The sequence below is a fragment of the Ursus maritimus genome, unplaced genomic scaffold (genome assembly GCF_017311325.1).
Source record: "Ursus maritimus isolate PB19 unplaced genomic scaffold, ASM1731132v1 scaffold_4, whole genome shotgun sequence".
In the NCBI taxonomy this organism is placed as follows: domain Eukaryota; kingdom Metazoa; phylum Chordata; class Mammalia; order Carnivora; family Ursidae; genus Ursus; species Ursus maritimus.
The window spans coordinates 80,364,406-80,375,443 of record NW_024426552.1 but is presented as its reverse complement, the minus strand read 5'-3'; the positions used below and the strand labels follow the sequence as shown (position 1 = coordinate 80,375,443).

Sequence of the window (11,038 nt, the reverse complement as noted above, 5' to 3'; positions counted from 1 at the left end):
TTCTATTTATGTGTAATTTCCAGAAAGGGAAAATTCATGAAACAGATGAAAGTGGCTGCCTGGGGCTGGGGGGCAGGAGAGGGAATCAACTGCAAAGGACCATGAGGGGAACTTTTATGGGCTGATGGAAATGTTCTAAAACTGGATTGTGAGATGGTTGCACAACTCTATAAAACCATCAAACTATATTTACAATGAGTGAATTCTATCATGTGTAAGTTATATCTCAATAAAGCTTTTTTTTTTCTTAAGTACCATTACACCAAAGTCTAAGGAACGACTATTTTAAAGCTCTGGCTGACAGCCTATTCATTTCATATAATTTCAATAGAATGAGTTCTAACATACTCCCAGGATTAAAAATAGCATTAGCATTTGCTTGAAACCTATTTTTAAAGGATTCCAAGTACATGCATCTTTAAACTTTACCGATCAAGTATTACTCTTTTAGCTATGTGCCATGTTAACTATAAGACAAATCATTGTCTACAGCCTACACTAGCATTTTCTCTTAGCCATTTTCCCCCCTAAACGTATGCCCAACACTATTACTTTTTGTAAAAATCTTGTTTGGTATTGCCCCAGTTTTCCATTAAAAACAAAGTTTTCTCAGCATATTTCATCACTTGAACTAGAATTTTAAATATTTATATTGAACATGCTTCTAAATATATACATTTTAAATATAAAATATTATCCTTTTTTGTTTTGTTTCATCATTAAGTCATTCACATACTGCCCCTGACAAGTTTCAAACTTCACTGTTTCAAATCAAGCTTTGCTTTCACTACTTTGGTTCAAAATTCTTCTTTGCTTTAAAATTATTTGATGGATTCTCCTTTCAAAGCAGTTGCTGTCTTCTATGATCAGACCTGCTTTAATTCTGGTCTAACTCCATCTCTTTCCATGCCACTGAAGAATCTGCCAAAGTGGTAATGTTCTGGCTTAAGCCAGGCATTTAAAAAAAAATTCTTTTAACCAAACATTTTCCCCAAACCAAATTTCATATGAAATGCCATTAACCTACAAGAGATAAAGTAGGAAGCTATGGATAAAGTGGAAGAAGAGGCACCTTGCCTCCATGACCCAACGTCATGGAATATAGCAGCCTCGAGGTTTGGCTTAAAAACCAATGCTCTACGTTACAAGTCACATTTCAGCACAGCACAAATACAAAAAAATTGAACTGAAAATACTTAATACTCATAAGAAAAACTTGGATATACTTAAATAAAAAATAGACTTTTTGGGACCTCAATTTTAAAAATGGGTAATTATAAAATAATTCCCAAAATAATGTCTTTAAAACTCCATAAAGACATTACTTTTTAGGAATTCCATCTACTACAAAGACTGTGTACCTTTTACCATAATTTCCTTATTCATGACAGATTTTTAAAAAAGATCAACCAAAGAAAAGCCAAAAGCCACAGTAACACAGAACATTGAGCCTAGTGGAAAGTGGTTAAATAAATAAATTGGNCAGCAGGAAATGCCAATTACCCAACAGGCAGTAAAGGAAAAATAAGATGGCAAGAATGCTCTGGTAAAACCGTTTATGTATCTGTAATTATGAATTTAAAAAAAAAAGCACTATGCCTCCAGAATCAGATACAAATCAAGCAAATAATTCAACCAAAATGGCAACAAATAGTAAGGAAGGATAAACCTGGAAAAGGGGACTTGTACTATTAAGAATTTCAAGTTTATATTAACTACAAAGTATAAACCCCTTCCCCTCAGAAATCAAAGGTAAAGGTATCATGATATGTAACTTCACCACATTTCTAGAAAATAAATTATTGCTATGACTGTAAAAATGGAGGCAAGTAAAGAGTTTAGAAATATACTCGTTTATAATCAATTAAATGATGAGCCATAATTTGAACCCTAATTATCACATTATGTAGAAATCACAATTCAGGTATTGTGTCCTCAGTTATTAAGATATATGTTAAATAGTTCACATTTTAAAAACATTTTATCATTACATAATCAAATTTGATAAAATTTTATCAAAACATCTATGTATTCAATATAAATCATATTGTTAAAAGTTTTATAAAGTAACATTTAAAGAAAACTGCTGAGGTGCCAAATAATTATTTTCTATTAAATATACAACTTAACATTTAGAACTCATAAATTAATTCTTGCTAAAAGTTGATCAGGTTTACAAAGGCATACTTTGTGAACTATAATAAATTTCCCCAGCACCACCTTCCTTTTCCATTCCAAAATTCTTTCATTAGGTTTAACTTTCTTCTGTCATTCATACGTAAAAGTTACAGAAGGTTTACAATACGTAGTCTTAATAGTAACATGTTTTTAAAAAATCTAAGCAAAGTGCACATTACACTAGCTACAACTACTCAAATTCCTTGATTATCATCAAATAAAAATAGATGAACACTTCATTCACTTAAATCTTTCTGAGGAAGAAAAAAAAATAGTATAACCTTGCTTAAATAATAATTCCCCAGTAAGGATATTATATAAAAGATTTCCCATGTTATTTTATTTACTTTCTCTCATTAAAACTTTTTAAAAGTCTAATGAAGAACACACACTTATAATGCCATATTACACAACTACAGTACTGTTAAATAAAGCAGCCCAGTATAGTTGTAAACATTTTAAAAATGTAGTAAACAAGACGTGGCATGTCTTTTCTTCCCAAAACTTGCCATTACAATGCTCTTTCCATGAATAATTATTCTTCCTGGAAAAGTTTAAGGTATATTTTAGTCTTTAAAAATATTACACTGAAATAATATGTGAAAAGATTTAGTCATGGCAATTTCACTGAAGCTTTTATTGCCTCTGTTGGTAATATGACAGGGATTGTAAGAAGCACAATTGAACTTACAGAGATATGCAGATGATAGTCACTAAAGATAATCTTGATCTCAAGTATTTTTATATGTGGGCACTTCTAATTTTATACACTTTACTATTTAAAAAGCATTACATTTTAAAATGTGTACCTGTTTTGACATTTGGCAAAAAGGAAACTGTACCTGTGGTTCAATTTAAAACAAAAAATCAGCCTGGGGAGTTTACCAAAATGAAGACTGAAACACTAATGAATTAAAGCATTTCAAGTTGTGTGTGTGTGTGTGTGTGTGTGTGTGTGTGCACGCGTGTGTGCGTGTGAGAGCATGTGTGTCTCTTTCAACCTCTCTCTGTCAATCTCTCTCACAGACATACTCACACACATACATGGCCATATGTATAAGCATTTTTTTAGTACAAAATATTCCCTGTAACCAGACATATATCCTCAAAATAATCACACCACATTAAACCAGTCTTCTCTTTTCAGCCCTAGTAATAGTATTGTTTAATTCTAAGATGCCATCATAGAGTGAACAACCTTAACTTTTATGCTACATAATTATATTCAAAGCTTTATGTATTTTTTGTTTATAATTACACAGTAATTATAAATGTTTAGTACCAAAATGATGACAAACACTATTTTGTTGAAAAAGGTCTTGCATTTAAAAGGAAAAGTCTGTAAACCCAAGGCACTAAGCCATGAACCAGTATCAGACTTCTAAGAAAAACCATTAATATTGAAGAAAAAAAAAAAAAGCTAACGGGATCTCATTTTAAAACACAGCATACTCGAATTAATCAATCCGAAAACAATACCATAACTCAAAATCTTCAAGACAAAAAACAAAATAGTACATATATATATATATCTTTTTAAATTTTTCATAATTGAAGTTCCTCTTTATATTTACAAATATGAAATCAGGAAATACTGAAAGCAGCAGGATTCTTTTTTTCTCTTTTTTTTTTTTAAATAACCAATTCCAGTAACCTGAATAGAAGTTTTCAAAATATTCTTTTGGTAGAATTATATTCTTGAGTTGAAGTTATGATTGGAATATTAATATAATACCTATGGGAAAAGCTCAATTTCAGGAACTGTGTAAATAAAAAGTAGTTGTAAGATGTCGTCGTTTCTTAAAATCATTTCCACATCTACATAAAACGTACTGCTGTTCTGAAGTACATTCCTTTGATAATTTTAACATTGGACCTTAGAGAGTTGCCTGGATATACCAAGCAAAATCTATTCCTGCTAAAGACCAAAGTCATCCAATATATGAAGTTTTCCTTTTTTTTTTTTTTTTTTACTTGCCTTACAGAAATGTTTAAGAAAGCAAGAAAACCTTCACATGTCAGGAAGTGAACAGAGAAATGAGGCATCTTCCGCATGAAAGCAGGTCATGGGTCTTGTAAATGAAAAAAATACATACAAGATAGAATTCTGCTTTGATGTGAAAACTGAGCTAATTTGAACGAAACAAAAAAGGTGAAGAAACTAAATAATTTACAAAAATAAAAGCCAGATTTGTATTTTGCATCAAGTACATGCTTGCTTGAAAATTTTTGCTCCTGAAGTATTTGGCAACCACAGTGATTAGCAGTTAAAGCAATTTCAACAAAATAAGAAGTCATCAAAAATGGACTATTTGTCTGAAAGCAGTACCTATAAGGATTGAACTTCATGGCTCATCATGACCATTTTCAAAATTTAATTCCTACTATCTTCTTATAAATTAAGAGAATTTCATTTGTGTTCCATAGTGTGCTGACAAAAACAAAACAAAAAAAAAAACAAAAAAAACAAAAATAAACCCTCATGCCTAAAATTTAGAATATTGTATTGTGTAGCAATCTAAAACATTCAAAACAAATTAAATAGTTTAACTTATTCGACAGGCATATAAGCATTTCAAAATCATAATGAAATCCAATTACATAGTGCATAATGTAGACAGGAGTAGAATCTAACATTATGCAGACATTTCCTAAATAAAAGTTCCCTGTAAGACAACTATATATAAACAGGGGCAAGGTAAGTGCAGACTAGTTCTGTGGAACCTTTTGAAATCGAGGGTCTGAAACACAATAAATTTTTCAGGTAGGCACACCAAGTTATCCTAAAAATTTTTCACGTTGGTTATTTTGACATCAGTTACTCTACTCACATCAACAATACATGTGATTTGCCAGGAAAAAAAAAAAAATCCCCCCAAACCAAAACACCATTCCAGATCTGGTACACTTAAATATATCACTCTCATTGGAAGTGCTATCAGCATAGTCTTTGCAACTAGCCCAAAGCATATATTTAAGAAGTTTTTATAAATTGTTTGTGATGTTCATATGTTTAATTCTTATGCCAAACTGTTTTCTGATGAAGACAGCATTGTGCTTTATGCATGAATGGAAACCTCAAAATAATCACCATAAAGCTTCTAAGACTTATGGGAGAATAAACTAGGATGGTCCACAGATATAAGATGAAATCCACAATGTTGGAATTATAAATGTTTAGAGCGGCCCAGACTAGAAGACAAGCCCAAACCACCATTAGAAGAATGAAATACGATATGGTCCAAGATGTATCCTTAAAGTTTTGACACAACCCTCAGTCTGAATTGTGAGGATTGATCTTCAGTTCAGTCCAGCCAGCAGAAATTGACTGTGCAATTTTCCGTTGTATTTATTGTACAGACTATGTACATTCTAGAAGGTTCCTTTAGTGCTACACTGTTGTACTTTTTGTCCCAGCAATTTGAGGGCGTGCAAATTCCACAAAGTCATCAATAAGAACAGGCCATGCTCCTGGGGGGAGGGGGGGAACAGTATGGGAACAAAGAAAGGAAGAAAAGCAGAAATAAAACATTTTAAAGAGAATCCTTTACTCTTTAAAATACCTTCCCCACAACAGCTAAAGCATATCATTACAAATATTCCCACTGATAAGACTTCCAAAATTCTGACTTTTCAGAGTTTCAACCTAAAATATTCCTTGTATTCTCCCTGTGCTATTATTCTAAAACTTTATTATCCCCTGAATAATAAATAATAACTCTTCTGGCAATCAATCAATAATACCATGGTTTTCTGAAGGCCACTGAACTGGCAGCCCAAGAAATGGCCATGCTCTAATGGCACGCTGCCAGCACTGAGAGCATAGTTAGGTAGGAGGAAAAAAAGTTCCCAGGCATTTTGTGGCAAACTCACAAGGGAAATCAACAGCAAGTATCAAATTCCATCCTATTTCATGATAATAAATTACTAAACGATTTTAAATTGCATATATGCATGCCTCTACACACCCACATGCCAACCTCCAAATCAGGAAGTTCTCCTTTTGTGTAAGGCATAACAGAAAGCACAATTATTATCAGTCATATGCAGGATTAGACATTTCTCACTTGTTAGTGAAGGCTGTACATTATAATGAAAACAAAGAGAAAAAAATAACATCATCTCTGGTTAGATTAATAGTTCCAGGACACTTTTAAGGAGGCCAAGGTCATTGGAGATTTTTCAAAGAGTACCTCTGTCTATTCGACAATGTCAAAAATGCATCCTGCTAATAACTCTCAAGGGAGGCCAGGTAAGGATGTGTGAGGAAGTCAATATAAACCACTACCACTTCTCAAAAAATAAAAGCACATATCCTCGTAGTGGACAGTAATATCACCTTTTTACATACATGAAAAAATATCAAAAAGATATCAACTGATGATCATTTACTGAATGCCAACAGTACTACAGTAGGCAGCTGAAGTACATTTCAAATTTAACAAAGTCACTAAACTTGAGTTTACAGTCAAGTTCACAGACAAGACAGATAACAATAAAAACACAAATATAAAGTACATTAAGAGAGTACTGAGAAAACTGAAAATCTAAAACATGGATGAAAACTATTCATGCCTTTCTGGAAGACAGGATTACTGAGTTGGTATTTAAAGGAACAGAACAATATAGACTAGTAAAGAGGACAAAGGCATTTTACACATTCAGAACGACACAAATAGGTCAGAGGACAGAAATCCAACTCCAAGAAAAACAGAAGTAGATAAGAAGTTCAAGAGTATGTGATAAAGTAAAACGAAAGCAAAACCAAAATTAGGCAAAAACGTTCATTACCTTCTTCATCATAATTAGACATGTCATCTGCAATCATTGTACTGAAGTCTAAAAGAAGATTCCAAGTATCTTTTGGTATTGATCGTTTATGATGTTCCTATTTTTAAAAAATAAGTAAAAAACATCCAAATCACCAAAGAGAGTTTCAAAATATCAGCCCAAATATCACCCAAATGATGCTAAATTCAAGAATGCAAAATAAATTGTGCAATGAAATTCTGGTAATCAAATTTCTCATTCTATGTCCACTACACACTCTGAGATGAGTCAGTCATGCTTTAAAAAATGTTAATTTATCTTCAAAGTAAAAATATAGAGAAAAGATGGAGCTGCAGAAAACATGAACTTACCAACAAAAATTTATTCCATAAGTCTAAGAATTTAAATCTTCCATTAAGCACTAAATTCCAGTAGGCAATGGCCATTTCTAGATCTGTAATATTAAAAATAAATTATGTATTTCAAATTCCATGAATATTTATCCCCGCAAAAAAAAAAAAAAAAAAAAAAAAAAACAAAAAAAACACAGGTAAGACCAAAGATAGTCCTAAAAAAAAAAAAAGGTTTTTTCCTGACTACTTATGTCGTAAAATTTTCACAAACAGATAAGACCAAGGTTTGCATCCTGCCTCCCTCACTAATGAACAGCCCCTTAGGGCAAGAAGAATATCACTTACCTCACAGTGGGTTTCTGAGGCCTAAATTGGTTAGTGCAAAGAAGCACACTTGACTAGAAAAGTATTGAAATGTTAATGTAAGTCAGTGTTTCTCAACCTCAGCACTTTTGACATTTGGGGCTAAATAATTTTTCGTTGTGGGGGACTGTCCTCTATTTTATAACATTAGCAGCATCCCTGGCCTCCACCCACAGCTCCATTCTACCCCCAGTGGTGACAACCAAAACTGTCCCCAGACAGTGCCAAAGCTGGGGGGGGGGGGGGCGGGGGGCAAAGCTGCCCCGAGTTGAGAACCACCGATGTACAACTACAGGCTGTAACGCAAACGACTGCTCTCCACAATGGCTGACCCTGACTTCGGAGACTACTAAAACTACTGATTGAAAAAATTCATCAACTAAGATTTGCTTTTGGAAAAGTTTGATGAAGACGATATAAATGACTATTTAATTGGGTTTGGAGCAGAGTGAAGCCATACTGTTACATGACACAGTACAATGCCTGTCATGACAGAGAGAAAGAGCTATCTCTTTCAAGGAACTAAACCTGTTAAGAAGGTATCAAGCTTTTATGAGTAAATTTACATCTCTAGGTCAGGAAAAATTACATCCCAAGTAACTTAAAAGTCCTTTCAGATATGATCTCTAAACCACTCCTGATAATCTGAAGAATCCTGAGACTGGGGAAGACTCCAAAGAGGCTCACATCCTACCTCAAAGAACAATATATAGGCCATAAGGCAAAAAATCCCTCTGCCGCACTGGACCTTCACCTCTTCAAGGACAGGGACTGCACATCCCCAAATGAGCAGACTGAAACACACGGTATGCATTCCGAAACTGCTGAATGAATGAGCTTCCTACAGTTCCATGTGCAAATGCACTACTTACCTTCGAATCCATCATTATGTCTTCCTTCAAACTCAGAGGAAAAAGTGTCACTTTTCTTCTATCTAAAGATAAGCCCCTAACACCAGTGTTCTCAGGCCAGTACCACCCTGCCTCTTCAGGAATCTCATCTATTGCTTAGCCTTCCTCTCTCCCTACATCTTCAACTTTGTCGTCTTCTGGCTTTTCCCCCCTCACGAAGAAATATGCTCAAGTTATAGCACTTACCTTAAAAAAAAAACAAAAAACCCTTCTTGGATCTCTCATCCCCTTAACTAGCTATCCTCTTTCTCTTTCCCTTCACGAATAATCTTGAAACACTAGATGGAGTCTTCTACTTTTATCTGTAATGTGCGCCTAAAGCAAGTATGAAAGTCAAATTCAGAGCCCCAGGTTTTAAGAAAACTGGAAATATGACACCAACTCCTAATCATAATACCTTTTTAATCTTTGCAGCCTTTAAGGCTCTATAGCCCATATTCCTTCCAGGTTAATTTTGTGGTTTTTTTGGTTTTTGTTTTTTTTTTAAACGACGACACATGTTAATTGCCTGGCTCTAGTGCAGTACGACGGCTGCTATTAGCATGCTTAATGATCTCCTTCCCTTCAAATGCATGAAATTTATAACTAAGCTTATTACTAGTGCTAGCATTTTTTTCCTTTTCAACTAATTTTCACAAAATAAGGATAAGAAACAACAGAGATATTCAAATAACTACAAACCAGGAGACACCTATAAATACCCATTTGTCAGCCGATACACTAAAGAATCTGACAAGGGTGGAAGCGTATGTGCATGATGTTTGAAGGTTTAGGCTGTAGTCTACGGCCATACCACCCTGAACACGCCCGATCTCGTCTGAAGGTTTAGGTTGTAAAAGAAGATAATTTCTTTGTAATCTACATTCATTGCCCCATTTCCTCACCTCCCACACACTCTTTAATTCTATAAACTAGCGTGTACCTCTGTCACTCTACTGAAAGTAATCTCTGCCAAATAAACACTTTTTATGTCCTTAATTTACCTGGCTCTCTGCCATATTGGACAAAACTGAATACACCTCCTAGATGGAACTGTCACTTCCTTTAGCTTTTACTGATAGCGCTCTATTATTTTTCTCTGTCCTCTCTGGCTTTCTCTTTCTCTTTTATTGGCTTCCCTTCCTCCATTCATCCATTCGATGTTGGTGTTCTGTAATACTGTATGTCAGCAATAACCATTTCTACTCCCTGCAGATTTTTCAAACCTTAACTTTTTCCACGTCATACGCTCAACTGTCCTCAACAACTCCTAAACCTGAACCCTTTAGCTCTATGTTCTAGATTCATATATCAAATTGCCTAGGACATCTTCAACTGGATATCCATAAGCAGCTCAAATTCAACAGAGCTCAAACTGACCTCATTTTCTGCACAGACCCACTATTCGTTCTCTCAATGTCCTCACCCTACAGTGTTTTTCAATGAAACACAATTTCACATTGTGAAGAACTGCCCTATGCACTGCAGGGTATGTAACACCTTCCTAATGCCAGAAGAAACCCTCAGTCATTATGACAACCAAAAAACGCCTGCATGCATTTCCAAATGTCCCCTAAAGGTATTCAGAATTGATAGAGAAACTCCTTTCTTCCTCATCACGCACTTTCAGTCGAAGCACTTTCATTTTGGCTTCTAAGCACTTTTTAAATCTCTCTCTTCTCCATCCCTACTGGCAGGACCTATCCTAGGGTCCTCTTCCAGTCCAGCTAAATCACTGCAACAGCTTCATAACCAATCACTCTTCCTTTAGTTCTGACTACACTCCTTTTAAAGAACCACAATGCTTTCACATGGACCTTTCAGGCATATAAATTTGGTGTCACTTCCATGTTAAAATTCTTCAATAATTAAAACAACAATGAGATACCACTACACACCTTTTGAAATGGCCAAAATCCAAAACACTGACAACACCAAATGCTGGCGAGGATGTGGAGCAACAGGAACTCTCATTCATTGCTGGTGGGAATGCAAAATAGTACAGCTACTTTGGAAGACAGTTTGGCAGTTTCTTACAAAACTAAATATACTCTTACCATATGATTCAGCAATCGCACTCCTTGGTATTTACCCAAATGAACTCAAAACTTAGGTCCACACAAAAACCTGCACATGAATGTTTACAGCAGCTTTATTCATAATGGCCAAAACTTGGAAGCAACCAAGATGTCCTTTAGTAGATAGATTATATAAACTGTGGTATATCCAGACAAAGGAATATTATTCAGTGCTAAAACAAAATGAGCTATGAAGCCATGAAAAGACATGCAGGAAAACAAATGCATATTAATATTACTAAGTGAAAGAAGCCAGTCTGCAAAGGCTAATTCTGAAAAAGGAAAACTGTGGAGACAGTAAAAAGATCAGCAGTTGCCAGGGCTTAGGAGGAAGGAAAGGATGAATAGGCAAAGCAGAGGACTTTTAGGGTAGTGAAAATTCTCTGTATGATGCTATAATGATGGA

At 34.6% G+C, this 11,038-nt stretch overlaps 1 protein-coding gene across 8 annotated transcripts in view; it reads right to left on the bottom strand.

Moving 5' to 3' along the window:
* Nucleotides 1–2,796: 2,796 nt before the first annotated feature.
* DCUN1D1 (defective in cullin neddylation 1 domain containing 1) overlaps nt 2,797–11,038 on the bottom strand; it is a 31,830-nt gene continuing 23,588 nt past the window's right edge. For 7 of the 8 annotated variants that reach the window (XM_040621549.1, XM_040621546.1, XM_040621547.1 and 4 more), the window contains 3 exons: nt 7,320–7,402; nt 6,970–7,066; nt 2,797–5,649 (listed from right to left, as the gene is read on the bottom strand). In XM_040621549.1, the coding sequence (XP_040477483.1) occupies nt 5,570–5,649; nt 6,970–7,066; nt 7,320–7,402 (260 nt within the window). In that variant the 3' untranslated portion in view covers nt 2,797–5,569. Of the gene's footprint in view, nt 5,650–6,969; nt 7,067–7,319; nt 7,403–10,452; nt 10,535–11,038 lie in introns of those variants that run through there. The other variant, XM_040621551.1, reaches the window with a different exon arrangement.